This window comes from Ochlerotatus camptorhynchus, unplaced genomic scaffold (genome assembly GCF_037179485.1).
Source record: "Ochlerotatus camptorhynchus isolate MF236.1 unplaced genomic scaffold, CSIRO-AGI_Acam_v1.1 ptg000247l, whole genome shotgun sequence".
NCBI classification, from domain to species: Eukaryota; Metazoa; Arthropoda; class Insecta; order Diptera; family Culicidae; genus Ochlerotatus; species Ochlerotatus camptorhynchus.
The window spans coordinates 342,496-359,096 of record NW_027040737.1 but is presented as its reverse complement, the minus strand read 5'-3'; the positions used below and the strand labels follow the sequence as shown (position 1 = coordinate 359,096).

The following is a 16,601-nucleotide window of genomic DNA, read 5'->3' as shown; positions in this document are numbered from 1 at the left end:
ATAGTTTACCGTTGTTGCTACAAGTTACATCACAGTACTTACATCAAAGAACGCCTTTTCGTCAATCTTCTTCGATGGCACTGCCTGTGGCGGTGCTTGTGCAACCGATTGCACTTCGGCCAGTTCTACAAAGACGCAAATGTGAGCAAAATAGACTCTACCCCATTTGGCATAATGGCCATTTGGCATACATGTGGATAATCGCACAGTCCTTATACCGATAAATAGGGTTGAATTTTCTACATTTAAATCAAACGAAATCGAAACTAATTGGAATATGCACAAATGGATATAGATAATATAAGAAGAAATTTTACTATGGGTGCACGTCTTCCCCCACAGGAGTGCTCATCTTGCCCAAAATGTAATACATTGAAATGTATGAATGCGAAGATGCTAGAACATACATGTAGGAACTAGGATAGACCATATTTGAGAGTATTAATCCTTTGAGTATGAGCTGTTCTTTTTTCTTATCTTTGCATTTATGCCAAGTGACCATTGTACCAAACGGTGTAGAGCCAGCACCCATTACGCCCCCATACATACCGATATAACCCTTGCAGTTGCAGTCCTCCATCGCATCGTAGTACCTCAGTTGATGCTTGTGCGAATCCAACACGAACCACCTCTGCTTCCAATTTTTCAATATTGCACCACGTTTGTACAGATACCTACGATCGGAGGACGTAAAGTTTCCCAAAATTACAAACCATAATTCCAATCCAACTCACCCTTCATGCGTCCTATCGTCCGCTACATTGCTGCTGTACTGCTCGTAGTAATGCTGGCTCGTCGTGTTGGTCGTATTCACGCTGGAAGAAACGCTATTATTGTCCCCTTGGTTGCGCGCCAACGTCGGCTGCGTTCCCTCGACGGCCTTGTACTTGGTGCAGTTCTTCGGCACCGATTCCGCACACTTTTCGTGGTAGGTGTTGCCGCAGTCCACGCATCTGAAAGGGTCACGAATAACGTTTTTAGATTTACCAACCTCTTCACGAGCGACCATATGAAATACCTCAATCCGTTCAGCAGTGGTCCCCACAGGACATTTCCACAGTGGTTACAGTTGATCGGAGCCGAGTAGGCATGCTTCTCGAAGCGATGAGGATGCAGGAAGTTCTCCTGATAGTACCCGACCTGACGACCGCGCATGATGATCTCCAGTGTAGATCTAGCGAACGGAACACAAATTTAAGTAACTTCAAACCATGAACCCCCCACCCTCAACTGTACCTCTTGTGCAGCAGTCGACCGTGCGATCTCACCAGGGCACTGCTAAACGACGCGTGCCGGGTCAGCGAGTCCGAATGTGGCAGTTCAAGTTTGTCCCAAACCTGGCGCCACTTCTGCGGCAACAATCCCCGCTCGGCTTCGGCGTTCTTCAGCTCTTCCAGCAACCTCGAGAACGCATCTGCATCGTACTTGTTCAGGCTGTCGTACCCCACTGAGACCACCTTACGCCGAGGATGCTTGTTGGCCAGACTTCCCGTACTGACGTAATCACAGTCATCGTCCAGGTTGTCGTTATTCAGCAGTTCCGGATCGTACGGTGGTCCTTGGGCTAGTTCCTCGTCCAGGTAATACGACCATACCTCCAGAACTGAGATGGAACTTTGCGGTCGAAGGACTTGCCGTTCCGGGTCCGGAGTGTACATAAAGTTGTAGAAGCTCGGATTCTTAGCGTGCTGCCGTTCGATGTAATCGAAGAGCGAGGGTCCGAATTTTTGGGTGTTGGAAGCGTGGTTTCCGCGGCCACCTCCACCGACGCCAAGGCCACCAGGGTAGATGTTATCGTCGTCGGATACGGTCAGGGTCTCCACGACATGCTTGTGGTGCGAGTTGAGTGATCCACGCTTGTCATCAATGGCAGTTATGCCGTAGTCTACCCGTTCCAGTTCACAATCGAAAAGGAACGTACGGAAACGGCAACTCACGTGGTGATACGCTAGGAAGCGCAGGTAGAATTCGTTGAACTCGAATGCGAGGGGAAACTGAGACTGGATCTGATGAACGGCGTCTAGGAACTGTAGGAAGGTCGGAGCAAACGGTGAACCGGAACTGCTGTTTGGTTTGAGATTACTGCGGTGACCGAATCGATGACCAAAGGCTAGCCATTCCTTCTCGATTAGAACTCGGAAACCATCGATGGTTCGGTAGTAGGGATCGAGACATAGTTGAGCAAGTGATGAAATCTGGGCGGTTACATCCCAACCGTCCTCCAAGGCAAGGGTTACGCTGGATTCCTGTAGATCCATGAGATCAACGACGGCACCGGAGAGCTGCAGAAGCCCTCGGATCTGTTGCAGCCAATCGGACTGCTCTACCAGCTTGGAGAAGGTTTGGTCGGGTTCGGTGTTTACGCAGGAAGGAAGACAGGCTCGCATTAGTTTTTTGAAAGCGGTTCGCGAGTGTCGTACGTCGGTATAGTCCACGGGGATGAACTCGGCGTACATTTCCGACAGCTTGGCTGATTTGGATTGAGATTTCTCACCGAGGAAGTATAATGGCACGCGTTGGATGGTGTATTGCTGGGGTTGATCCCAGTTGTTGTAGTCCCGCAAGGTGGCGGCGCTTGTATGGCCACCGGGTTTCAGGGAACCCCATTTGTTCTGCTTAGGGTTGGACCGAAGTGCTCCAAAGCTGGAGAAGGATGAGTTGTTGATTGAGTACAGGCCGGCGTTGTTCCTACGGCTGATGTCCGGGGTTAGGGTTGAGTTATCCGTCCGAGTCATCAGACCGTTGGCTGCTAGGGCTAGCGAGTCTAGGGAGAGGTTAGAGTCAGAGAAGTTACCCGTATGCCGTATCGGACGAGTGTGAGGAGTAGTTTTGATGACACAAACGAAGTAACGGTCTTGTTCCTGAAAGCTTGCGGAATCTGCCGAGGTATTCGAAGATCCGGGATGTCCTTTGAGCATTCCCATGACACCTTTGGCAAGGGGCACTGAGCCTCTTAGCAGGGTAGCTCCATTTTTGTGTCTCCACGTTGCGACCGGTATCCTATGGTGTTTGTAACAGCGGGACAGGTTCCTCAAGCTATCGTCGGAAAAATCCTTCGGACAAACCAGTATTGCCGGATACGTCCGACACAAGCTGTAGTTACAGTTTATCGAACTTATTCGGTAGCCCGCCTGCACGTCACCCAATCCCACCCGAAGAAAATCTTTGACATAGCTTCGTTCCTTCAGTCTTTCCACGTCCTTCGCCGTTACCCGTGGCATGGTATCTGCTCCGTCATCCGATCCGTCTTCGTCTTCTGGATTCTCGTTGATCCCCATTGCACTGTTTCCGTAGGATTCCTCAAAGTCCGCTCCCGGTAGGATGTATTTCCGCTTGGTCACACCTTTCTGTTTGAAGCCAGCTTTTTTCGCAGTCCTCAGCAGCGTCTTCTTCGCAAAGTCCTTCAACGTAGCGTTCTTCTCCTTGACTTTGTGCAGTGGGGTAGGATTCGCGATTCCGTGGGTCGTGGCAAACGCGAAATGTCCAAACTCGTCCTCCGGATGCCGCACTCGGTGTATCGTCTTCCGGAAGGTCTCGATCGCATCGGCAATCACTTCCTCATCGAATGCCACTTTGATTAGCTGGAAGGTACAGGACCGCAGTTGCATACCTTCCTGCAGGACCTGCTCCAAGTGCTGCAGATAGATCACCGTGAGTCGCTTTTCTTTGGTAAGCGAGGAAATTGGGAACGCCCGTACTACACTCTGCTCGCAGCAGTACGGATCGCACGGGCATCCCTTGAACACGATACGGTAGTTGGTAAGATAGAGAGCACCCTCCGCCGGGAGGAGATTCGACGTTCCCACTTCTTTCTCTTCGCGGCCATCAGCGAGCAGGTACACTCGCATCGGATCACCGACGAGCTCTTCACCTTGCAGGAAGTTGGGGAACTGCAGTTTGGGTTTCTGGATCGGAGGTATCCGCTTAGCTTCCCGGTTAACGGATTCCAGTGTTTCAATGTGCATTTGTATCACGCCGGGAACCATTTGGTGAAGATTCCGCAGATGCTCGGGGGTCACATTACCTTCGTTGCAGACTCGATCGATGAACTTGCAGACCATCTTAGCCACTTGCGAGCCCACCTCGCTAGGATCGTTATCTTCGAAGCCTTCGTCGCTATGATCGCTGTGACTATGCGATTCTATCACACTGTTCGACACACTGGCGCAGTCGTCGGTATGCGAGTCCAATTTCTGAACACGACCACCTTGATTCACGTCCTGTGGTATCAGCAGGAACACCATCCGGTTAGCATAATGGATTGCTTGACTGTAGAGGGTCTTCTCTTCGGAACTGATCAGCTCCTGCTGCTTGTCTGGATCTACGGTGGGCCAGATTCGCATTTGATCGGCTGCGATCTCCAGCGCAGAAGGTTCCTGTGCTCGTGAAAGCAGCGTCGATCGGTCCAGTTTGTCGCGGGATGTCGAATGGACCAGTCCGTTAGTGTCCGTCGCCCAGCTACTGTACGACTTTTCCGAATTTTGACGCGGGAGGTATAGCTCTTTAATGAAGTTCTGCACGTCATGGTAGAAGGCATCTTCCCAGAACTGCTGGTTCTTCCACACCGGATGATCCTGAATGCAGGTGTAGGCAAACTGTATCACTCCGGTACAAAGTTTCCGACAGAACGTTGTCGAAAGCGGAAGTAATGCAGCCGCAACTCCGTATTCGTCCTTGGAAGAGTCGTCCTGCAAGGCTCGGTTCATCAGTTTCACTACCAGGTCGAACTGTTGATGATCTAGCTGTTTGTTTCCGTGAGCGATCTTTGCCAACTCCCTGCAAAGCGTTAACCGGGCGTCCCGTTGTTTCAATATCCGAAGAACAGCCGGAAAACTTTTCCTCGCCTCGGTGATCTTGTTATCGAAGATGCAACTGATGCAGTTCTTCAACACTTCCAACTTTCGAGCACTGTTATTCACCACTGGTCGTAGTTCGAGAACCGGTTTCAGATAAGGTCCCATCGGAACTATCCTCTGGGGAGGTCGAATAGTCTGCAGTCTTGCCTGCAGGTCGTTCGCCGCCAAACCTTCGTTGATGACATTTTGGACTTCTTGCGAATCGATCAGCGGCATCGGGGGTTGATGTATTCTGGCAAATGCACCTTCCGGTGGCCTCAGGATCTTTTGCTGGTACGACTGGGGACTTGGATTCTCGTTGGTATACAACTGCTTGCCCAGTTCCTGGATGTGGATCAACACCAAGACCGGATCTTGCAGTTCTTGTTTGAGCAAATCGTTCATCGCACTGTACAGTTCGTCCCACGCGTCACACGGCCTCCAGGGTGGCCCTCGCTCCGTTACAAATCCCGTAAAGAACATACTATCCAAAACCCGTGACAGGAAATCACAATCGACTAAATCTCTCGCCCCCAGGAAGCCCGCCCGATGAAACTGAATGATCGGTTTTGGATTTATCCGGATTAACGTCAAGCAGGATCGGTATCCTTGCAACAGCTGGGCAAACAACCTCATGAACACGGCCCGAATTTCCTTATCTAGCATTTCGTCACTCTTCTGCTCCCGAAAGTTATACCCATTGTTGTTGATATTGTTCGGCGGGAATGCCAAGTCGGCTCGCGTCAGCTCCGGGTGCAAGACCTGTTGCAGGGCACTCTCGGTCGCCTCTCGCAGCGCCTTCGGTAGTTCGGCCGGTGGCGGTACCAACGATTGCGGAATGTGAATCGATCCGCCGTCCAGATCGGCAATGATCACATCGAGCACTTCGGTCACTTCCGTTTGCATCGAGCTATGGATGCCCATGATGAAGGGCGTCGGTGTGGATAATACTTCCACCAGCGATGCTGGCAGGATCGGAATGTACACATGACTGTAGCGGAATGGATACATCAGGGCGGTCAGCGCTCGACAACTGTCGGTCAACCGGGAGTAGCTCGTCGAATGGAAGAGAATTTTGTGCTCGGTCATGACGGCGCAGAACAGAAGCATCACATTTTTGATGCCCAGCTGGTGGAACAGAAGACTAACGCAGGACCCCGTCACGGGGATGGTGGGAGAAATGGGAGGCTGCAGGACTTGTTTGTCCCCTGCTCCTATGGAGAAGCGAACCTGAGGTCCACCCGGAGGTGGAACCTGAATGCATCCCAGTATGCTTCCGATCAGATGGTGCAGGTGGAACTTTAAGCTCTCCAAGTACACCGTGTAGATCGTCCCTAGACAGTTCCGAAACGTTTCAATGTAGTCCAACCGGGAAACTATGACCAAACATTTCGGGGCGTACATGATACTGTGGTGGGTTATGGAGGGTGGACCACTGGAGGCGGCCAACAGGGCCCGACTACTGGGTGATAGGTTGTCATCTTCCTCTTCCTCGTCGATGGGTTTGCTCGGTGTGATGGCGATTGTCTCGTTGAAGCACAGACAAGCGCAATAGTGCCGGTTGGCGTCGATGTCGGTCAGGACCGACACGAAAAACTGTGGCTCCTGGCGGACGGTGGACAACGACCAGCCCTGGGGTTGGCAGAACTAGAAAGATTTTATGGTTTTTAGTGTGACGATTGGACAATAGAAGGAAGGGGTGTATGCTTGCGATGGACTTACCCATTCGATGCCTTCGATGAAGGGAGTATCGGACCAGTCTTTTTCGGGGAACCGCTGGAGAATTTTGCCCGTTCGAGAGCCGGTTCCTGTGGGGGGAAAGAAAAAGAGATTTTATTATTATTATTGTATTTCTGTAATGTGTCATTTATTTAGGTAATGATCTAATTATTGGCTATGTCAATGTGTAATACAGATGACGTCTTATGAGTGCAACTCGGAAAATGAATCAGACTAATTGTCGTAGAGTCATCACCTCCTATGAGGACGGTCGCGCAGATGAATGAAGCAGAACCTATAACGAATGATGCCATTAATCTGACTCACCACAAACCGACGCAACATGCAGCGATGCAACAAGATTCAATCTCTCGATCATTCGCTCCAATATATAAAGATACACATATGTTCGACCACGTAGGTCAAAACTCCCCAATGCGTCCGGTTCACGATACGGACAAGGAAGGGTAACGCTAGACTCCAACTCAACCGAACACGCCGAGTAATTAAGACAAGCAAAATCAGCACGGAATGTGGCTTCACTGTGAACGTACAAATTACAAATCATGTGCATCTACGATCATCCAATAACGAACCGAACCATATCAAATTCAAATCAAATCATCACCCCCCAGCTGATGTTGGGTCGCACACTTTAATGGCAGAAAGGAAAATAAAAGAGTGGGAAGCTGGCCACAAATTGGACACCGTTTGTGTTATTGATTACCGCAACATGCAGCAATTCAGCATACCGATCGCGTGTGCATTAGCTGGCTTCGAATGCGTTCGTTTGTTCGGTTGTTTTGAGGGGACGGACCTCTGCCGCCATAATTGATCCAACAGGTGCATCGACGGACGGTTGGTATGGCGATGATGTGTCGATGAGGGTTTGAGGTTTAGTTGTTATATTGATTACGCGCTTCTTGAAGAGCGTTGTGTATCCATCACAGTGTTTACGCTACATCTACAGCTCACTGTGGTGTCGTGTGCGGAAAAAGTGGGTAAAATTTTTAGTCGACAACATGATCGAGCATTGACGGGTGTTCGAAAAATTCGGTCCACAACGTCTCGGAGAAAAAACCTGGAAATCAACAACGTCTAAGGCCGGTGCCATGCTGAGAGCGTGAAATCGAATGTAAAGAATAATATCAATATGTAATAGGAATTCTTTTGTATAAAACGCTAAGCGCGCCTCTTCGCTCTCAGCATGGCAGCGGCCTAACGAAGCGAACTCCTTGCAGGCAGTGTGCTCAGATGCACTACGTTCGTTATTGTCCGTTCTCTGATCACCACTGCAAATCATGTGATCGCATTGGCCGCAAAGAAGGCTACTGTGGTTGCGCCAAGAAGTCTTCAAGCAACTTTTCCAGTCCATCTCAAGAAAAGAAGCAGTTCCAGAAGAAGAAACCTTGAGCCAGAACTCAAGCGAAGTAAATCCGTTGTAAATCACATTGCAAACAACACCAGAAAGCGTTAGTACGTGACCTGTATCATCAACGGTGTCGCTGCTTCTCTTCACCTGGATTCCGCAAGCGACATCACGGCAATAACCGAAGCTACCTGGCAACAATTGGGACGACCAAATCTGACTCCATCATCAATCGAAGCGTCCAATGCATACTATCATTACTATCATCGGCGAATTCCAATGTGAAGTCACCATCAACGTGCTGGGTATCGAATGGATCGACATGTTCAACCTGTGGTCGGTTCCATTTGATTCTATCTGCAAGCAAAGACAACATATCAAGAAGACTGGTAACTCTTCCATTTTCTCGTACGACCGCTATGAGACAGGTACAATTGCGTCACCTGCCGCTCAAAGGTAAATGCTTCGAGCGAATTTGATAGCACAGATTACATCCTCCGAAGAAAGGTTTGTGTATTCCATGGCTGATATAACGGATGTGCTTCTTCTGCTTGGTGATTTTAATCAGCCTGGTCACCCTCAGGCCAGGGTTATGCGTTTCCAGATCCGATTGCATCTTCAACTACCCCTGCCAGCCGCTTGCTTGTTGACGGCACGGTTTTTCATGGGCTGAGCCAGATAAACCTTGTTCCCAATTTCCAGTCTCGTTTTCTTGACTTGGTTTTTGTTAGCGAAAGTGCACTTCTGGACTGTGTCGTCGCTGAAGCGCCTGATGTCATCGTTCCTCTTGACAATTTCCACCCTGCTTTGAATATATCTATCGCGAACGGATCTCAAATTCGTTTTGATGAAACCATGAGTGCCACTCGGCTCAATTTCCGGAAGACCGATTTCCGTTTGCTGAGGCGTTCCTTGTCCCGGATCAACTGGAACGTGTTGAATGACCTCGATATCGATACAGCAGCCGCTCGCTATAATAAAGGGTGATACGGTCAAAATTTGGTCAATATCAACTTGACGTATTTCTTTCAATTTTGCATTTAAAAAACCTGAACACCCCTCATTTTGAAGGTGTGTGTGTGTAGAATGTTGCTCCTATTTTGATTTTGGAATTCACTCTTCAGTTGTCAAAATGCCGTCCAAGCAAGAAGAGCAGCGTATCAAAATTTTGCTCGCGCATCGCGAAAATCCGAGCTACTCGCACGCAAAGTTGGCAAAATCGCTAAAAGTTGCCAAATCAACCGTTACAAATGTAATTAAAGTGTTTGGGGAACGTTTGTCGACAGCCAGGAAGTCTGGTTCGGGGGGAAATCGAAAACCGGAAGCCGCTGAGACGACAAAGAGAGTTGCCGGTAGTTTCAAGCGAAACCATAACCTCTCTCTCCGAGATGCCGCAAATAAGCTGGGTGTATCGTCTACAACCGTGCATCGAGCCAAAAAACGAGCCGGACTATCGACTTACAAGAAGGTAGTGACTCCAAATCGCGATGATAAACAAAATACGACGGCCAAAGCGCGATCCCGGAGGCTGTACACGACGATGCTGACGAAGTTTGACTGCGTGGTAATGGACGACGAAACCTACGTCAAAGCCGACTACAAGCAGGTTCCGGGACAGGAGTTTTATACGGCAAAAGGAAGGGGAAAGGTAGCAGATGTTTTCAAGCACATGAAACTGTCAAAGTTCGCAAAGAAATATCTGGTTTGGCAAGCCATCTGTACCTGTGGCTTGAAAAGCAGCATTTTCATAGCTTCCGGGACTGTCAACCAAGAAATTTACGTGAAAGAGTGTTTGAATAAACGTCTGCTGCCTTTCCTGAAGAAACACGGTTGTTCCGTACTGTTTTGGCCGGATTTGGCATCTTGCCATTACGGTAAAAAGGCCATGGAGTGGTACGCCGCCAACAACGTGCAGGTGGTTCCCAAGGACAAGAACCCTCCCAACACGCCAGAGCTCCGCCCAATTGAGAAATACTGGGCTATTGTCAAGCGGAACCTAAAGAAGACCAAAAAAACTGCTAAGGGCGAGCAGCAGTTCAAGGCAAACTGGCTTTCTGCGGCGAAGAAGGTGGACAAGGTGGCTGTACAAAATCTGATGGCAGGGGTCAAGCGTAAGGCCCGGCAATTCGGATTTGGAAAAGCGGAAGCCTAACTGAATATTTTTCCTGAATTTTATACTAATTGAACTTGAAAAAGAAATTTAATTTGATTTTTTAAATAAACGATTTCACCGATTTACACGCGTTTTCCCTTGACCAAATTTTGACCGTATCACCCTTTAGCCTTTTGCGCTACTGTGTTTGTGCTTCAGTACCGAAGTGTCTACCTGCAAGAAAACCGCCTTGGTCTAACGCTACTCTCCGCAGCCTGAAACGAGTGCGATCTAGAGCTCTCCGTGCTCTCACTCATCGACGATGTACCCTTACCAAGCGAAATTTTTTGCCAGCAATGATTATCGCCACTACAACAAGCTTCTTTACAAGAGGTATGTAATTCGTACTCAACATAATCTGCAATGCCACCCCAAGGGATTCTATCAATGTGCTCGTCGAAGCTCCCTCCATGACCATCCATCAAGTTGACGAAAGAAGTAAAGAGCAACTGATGAATGTCGTCTTCTGTTGTGATCCATCACCGATCTGGTCATTCCCGACAATCACGACACTCATCTGTGCTCGTTTTGAAGCAGTTGCTGCTTTGCTTGCTTATGTAAGTGTGTTGGTGAGTGAGCCCAACAGCTTCCGTTTCATGTTGCCTGCTTTGTTTGTAACTCACACAGTCGCGTCTGCCGAGACGAACTTGGAATGCGTAGGCCGAGGGGAGCGACTCTATCTAAGATGCAGGAAAATAGTTGCTTTTCTGTTGTGAGATGCACGTACACTTATTAGATAGATGGAATATTGATGAAGATTTTGAAGATTTCCTGCAAAATGGTGAAAAGCGATGCAAGTAGCTGAATTCTAAAGAGCAAGAGATGAAAAAAGATTCGTAGATTGATTCGCTATCGTGAGATTTGAGGACGATGTTAAATTGAGATTTAGATGTGTCGCACCCCATGGCGTAGGCATTGTTTTCATTTTCTTCTGTCGTTTCGCTTTTTCTCATGATCGTACTGCAGAAGTCTTCACTGTTTTCGTTGTGATTTTCATCAGTGTGTAACGTTTTGCTTGTGAGCAGCGACCATCACTGGTGATTGTTGTTTGCCATGGCTCTAACTCTCACTGCGTTACAAAACGATCTGTCAATGATAGTCGGTTGATGCGAAGACGAGTGTCACGTGAGTGTCATGATATTTTGCATCACTGCTGCTAGCAAAGCTTGAACAAATTGGATGTTCTGTATCCTTCTGCAGCTGGCTTAGATCGTACCTCGTGCAACGTGAAGTTACTGTATGCATTGGAAACAACTCATCGTACTGTTTCTCGAACAGATCAGGAGTTCCACAGGGTAGCACTTTGGGACCACTGCTCTTCTCTTTATTTGTGAACGATGACCTCGTTTATTCTACTACGTGGAGGTAAATTGTTTTTTGCCGATGACTTGAAAATTTATCTAGTCGTTCGAGGCTATGCCGACTGTTTAGAACTACAAAACCTTCTTGAAATCTTTAATGATTGGTGTGAACGTAATTTTATGGTCCTGTGCGTCTCAAAGTGCTGCGTAATTAGTTTCCGTCGAACTAGCACTGCCGTTTTGTTTGATTATAACGTTGCTGGGACTGCAGTTCAACGTGTCGATCACGTTAAAGACCTCGGTGTCATGTTGGATGAAAAGCTCACATACACTCGCCACTTCTCAACCACGATCGACAAAGCTAATCGTCAGCTTGGATTCATGTTCAAGATATCTAAGGAATTTCGTGATCCTTTCCTTACCTTACCAATCAGGCTAAGGCCTTGTTGTCCTATGCTGTCCGAAGAAGTCGTCTCCACTCTACTCGATCCATGGCCACAGTTCACCAGCCTCGTAGTCTGCGAAGGGTCCGCAGGTCACCTTCTACTTGGTCGATCCACCTTGCCCGCTGCGCGCCTCTTCTTCTTGTTCCTGTTGGGTCGCTTTCTAGAACCATTTTCACTGGGTCGTCGTGCGGCATTCTTACGACGTGCCCAGCCCACCGTAGTCGCCCAATTTTTGCAATGTGGACGATGGATGGTTCTCCCAGCAGCTGGTGCAATTCGTGGTTCATTCGCCTGCTCCACGTTCCGTCATCCATCTGCACTCCACCGTAGATGGTACGCAACACCTTCCGTTCGAAAACACCTCCTCCACGAGCATAGTCCAGGTCTCGTGGCCGTAAAGGACCACCGGTCTAATCAGCGTCTTGTAGACAGTCAACTTCGTGCGGCGGCGAATTTTATTCGACCGGAGCGTCTTCTGGAGTCCAAAGTAGGCACGATTCCCTGCCATAGTCTTTGAATTTCTCTGCTGTTATCATTTTCGCCTGTCACCAGTGAGCCCAAATACACGAACTTATCGACCACCTCGATTACGTCACCATCAATCTGAACTCGGGGTGGGAGGCTAACATTGTCTTCCCTAGAACCTCTTCCTTTCATGTATTTTGTCTTTGATGCGTTGACGGCAAGTCCAATCCGTTTAGCTTCAGTCTTCAGTCTGATGTACGTTTCCGCCATCGTCTCAAAGTTCCGTGCCATGATGTCGATGTCATCGGCGAAGCCAAGAAGCTGGATGGACTTCCTGAAGATCGTGCCACTCATGGCTATCCCAGCTCTTCTGATCACACCTTCTAACGCGATGTTGAATAGCAGACACGAAAGTCCATCACCTTGCCGTACGCACATCACTCCATCCATCGTTGCCTTGACCAATCGCGTCAATTTATCCGGAATTCCGTACTCGTGCATAATCTGCCATAGCTGATCTCGATCGATTGTGTCATATGCGGATTTGAAATCGATGAACAAATGATGTGTGGGCACGTTGTATTCGCGGCATTTCTGCAGAACCTGCCGAATCGCGAAAATTTGGTCCGTGGTAGCGCGGGCACCCATGAATCCCGCCTGGTATTGCCCCACGAACTCTCTTGCAAATGGTGACAGACGGCGGCATAGAATTTGGGAGAGTACCTTGTAGACGGCGCTCAGCAGTGTGATCGCGCGGTAGTTGCAGCAATCCAACTTGTCGCCCTTTTTGTAGATTGGGCATACGACACCTTCCATCCACTCCTCCGGTAATATCTCCTCCTCCCAAATCTTGGTAATTACCCAGTGCAGCGCTCTAGCCAGTGCTTCACCACCGTATTTTAATAGCTCACTTGGCAGTTGATCTACACCAGTTGCTTTGTTATTCTTCAGCCGACCGATCTTCTCCTCAACTTCTTGAAGATCAGGGGCCGGTAGCCTGTCGTCTTCTGCGCGTGCTCCAAGGTCTGTTGCCGTGCCACCTTCGTTTTCTGCTGCATCACCGTTGAGGTGCTCGTCATAGTACTGCTTCCACCTCTCAATCACCTCACACTCGTTCGTGGGAAGGTTACCGTCCAAGTCCTTGCACATATCGGCTTGCGGCACGTAGCCTTTGTGCGAACTATTAGCTTCTCGTAGAACTTCCGTGTGTCGTTTACGCGGTACAGATGGTCCATCGCCTCGCGATCTCGGTCTTCCTGCTGACGCTTCTTCCTTCGGAAAACCGAGTTTTGTCTGTGTCGCTCCACATTCAATCTCGTGCGGTGTTGCAGCATTCTTTTCCTCTACTAACAGTTTGCATTCGCCGTCAAACCAGTCATTTCTTCGGTCCGGGATCGCAGTACCTAGTGCCACTGCAGCAGTACTACATATGGCGGAACGGATGTCCCTCCAGCCATCTTCAAGAGAAGCTGCGCCAAGCTGCTCTTCCGTGGATAGTGCAACTTCCAGCTGCTGCGCGTAGTCCTGGGCAACTCCGGCGTCCCTTAGTTGCTCAATGTTGGGTCACGGCGTTTGACTTCAACGGGTGTTATACACCGTCCAGAGTTTTGAGCGCATGCATACTGCAACTAGGTAGTGGTCCGCATCTATGTTCGCACTTCAGTACGTGCGGACGTTGATAATGTCGGAGAAGAATTTCCCGTCGATTAGAACGTGATCGATTTGGTTTTCTGTGTGTTGGTCAGGGGATCTCCAGGTGGCTTTGTGGATATCCTTGCGGAGGAAAAAGGTACTTCGAACTACCATACCTCGAGAGGCTGCAAAGTTCACGCATCGTTGGTCGTTGTCGTTCGATACGGCATGCAGGCTGTTTGACCCGATTGCCGGTCTATACATTGCCTGCCGTCCTACCTGAGCATTCATGTCGCCGATGACGATTTTGACGTTCCGTTGCGAACAGCCGTCGTACACCTACTCCAGCTGCGCATAGAACGCTTCTTTCTCGTCGTCGGGTCTTCCTTCGTGTGGGCAGTGCACGTTGATGATGCTGTAGTTGAAGAAACGGCCCTTAATCTTCAACTTGCACATCCTCACGTTGATCGACTGCCAAACAATCACGCGTTGGCGCATCTTACCCAGCACTACACAGCCGGTTATCAGCTCGTTGGTGGTGCCACAGCTCTGGTAGAAAGTAGCCGCTCGATGCCCGCTTTTCCATACCTTTTGTCCCGACCAGCAAAGCTCCTGCAGTGCTACGACTTCGAAGTTGCGTGGTTGAAGTTCGTCATAGATTAACCTATCGCAGCCCGGGAAGCCGAGCGATTTGTAGTTCCATGTTCCGAGTTTCCAATCGTAGTCCCTATTTCGTCGCGTAGGTCTGTGCCGATTGTTCCGATCCGTATTTCTTTCTTCAGTATTTGCAACTTTATGTTTTTCCAGGGCGGCTTGTGGGGCCTGCCCAATCCCCTGTCTCGCCGGGAGACCATCGTGCACAGCTCTGTTTAGAGTCCCACACTGGCACTAGGACGGTGATCAGCCGATCCTAACATGGAGAACATACGCCGTTTTGAGCCGCACCTCCATGGTGAACAGACGCTCAGGTTTGGTGAAGCATTTCCTCTATCACCGTACTATGGTAACCGCGCCAGTGTTCGCGTCACACCTCTTCATTTTGCTATTGCCGGACTGGCAACATTGCCCAGGCTACGCCACCCAGCTGTGTCCATGTTTCAGCTGGTAGTCTTTTGTTATCATATGACTCGGGGAGGCGTGAAATAGGAACTTGTGAGAACCAGAGCTAGGTATTCCGTTCCTTCCAGGTTGTCAAGCTCACCATTTTGTAGCCTCTTCTTCTTCGCATTTCAAGATTATTGCATATCACAAATTAGCTTATTGCGTGCTCTCAACTTAGTGTTCTAGATGCACTTCCACAGTTATTAATTGAGAGCTTTCGATGCCTGTACCATTTTTGCATTGATATGATTGTGTGGCAAGTCCAATCATACTTCTATGCCCAGGGAAGTCGAGAAATTTTCCATCCCGAAAAATTCCTAGACCGGACCGGTAATTGAACCCAGGCACCATCAGCATGGTCTTGCTTTGTAGCTGCGCCCAGGCATGGAAAATCATTTGCATTCATTTCTTGCATTCATTTACATTCATTTGCCTCTAACTTTTTTCTTCAACAGCATTCCGCAAAATGTTGTACAGAGCTTTTGTAGGTTTTGTTATTAGCTACAACTTTTTTTTAACAAGTCAAATCCGTATCTCTTATGTATGACGAAGCAGAGCGAACAGAATACACTACTGTTTTTCAGTGAATGTATTTTACATTCACTGAAAAACAGTAACAAGTTCTGCCCGCTCTAGTTCATGATGCATAAGAGATACAGATTTGAGTTATGAGCTAATAACAAAACCTACAAAAGCTCTATACATCATTTTGCGGAATGCTGTTGATGAAAAAAGTTAGAGGCAAATGAATGTAAATGAATGTATGAAATGAATGCAAATGATTGTCCATGCCTGGCTGCGCCTTTACCGACTGAGCTAAGGGAGGCCCCCCATTTTGTAGCCTAGATATGTGAATACTGAATCTCGTCGATTTCGTTGGTTTATTCTTTCTCAAATATACCTGGCATCCCTGGGCTGAATAACTCCCACTTCATATCAGGAAAAATAGGTATAATAGTGTGAATTTGTTGCGATATCTTTTTCTCTTTTACTTTACCCATATAAAGTGTGATGAGAGCATCGTAAAAGGGAAAGAGCCAAGAAGAGGGGCGCCAAACTGAGAGTTCAAAATCCAAACAAAAGCCCTGAGTGTAGTATCGAACGATTTCAGGCCAATAAGGATTTTCTTGTGGTGAAATATTTGTGCGCATATTGGTTTTGTGAAATAAATTCCGAATTCATCGTCCATTGTTCTCTTCACAATTACTAATCTCCATTTTTAATTTTCTTTCACAGTGCCCGTTAATCGCATATAATCGCATATCAGTCCCATATGGATTATCGTCAATTTTGAGATAACTACGCTATCCACTTTCAATTGGCATCTACTTTCATATTATGCGATAAAACTATGGACTTTAATCATGGAAAATGTGAAAACAACATCAGTTTGTTTCATTAAGCAAAGTGAACGCATATCGGAGTGCAGTTTGGAACCCCTTCGGATACGGTTGTGTTTTAAGTTTGCTCTATGTTTTGTGCGTGCGTTCGCTTTCATAGTTTTCGGCTGCATTTTCCGTATTAGCGCTGGCCTCTGCCTCCCGGACGGTTATACGTGTGTGATTGGTGGTTTTCTCGCTT

The 16,601-nt window shown here is 48.3% G+C and overlaps 1 protein-coding gene across 2 annotated transcripts in view; it reads right to left on the bottom strand.

Annotated features, from left to right (window-relative positions):
• Positions 1 to 16,601, bottom strand: part of Sbf (SET domain binding factor) — a 42,209-nt gene that overhangs the window by 2,627 nt on the left and 22,981 nt on the right. For both annotated transcript variants that reach the window (XR_010517803.1, XM_065226233.1), the window contains 6 exons: positions 6,558 to 6,643; positions 1,237 to 6,482; positions 1,019 to 1,174; positions 735 to 953; positions 550 to 674; positions 43 to 125 (listed from right to left, as the gene is read on the bottom strand). Coding sequence is in view for 1 of the 2 variants with exons in the window: in XM_065226233.1 (XP_065082305.1) it covers positions 43 to 125; positions 550 to 674; positions 735 to 953; positions 1,019 to 1,174; positions 1,237 to 6,482; positions 6,558 to 6,643 (5,915 nt within the window). In the remaining variant the exon portion in view is untranslated. The remainder of the gene's footprint in view (positions 1 to 42; positions 126 to 549; positions 675 to 734; positions 954 to 1,018; positions 1,175 to 1,236; positions 6,483 to 6,557; positions 6,644 to 16,601) is intronic.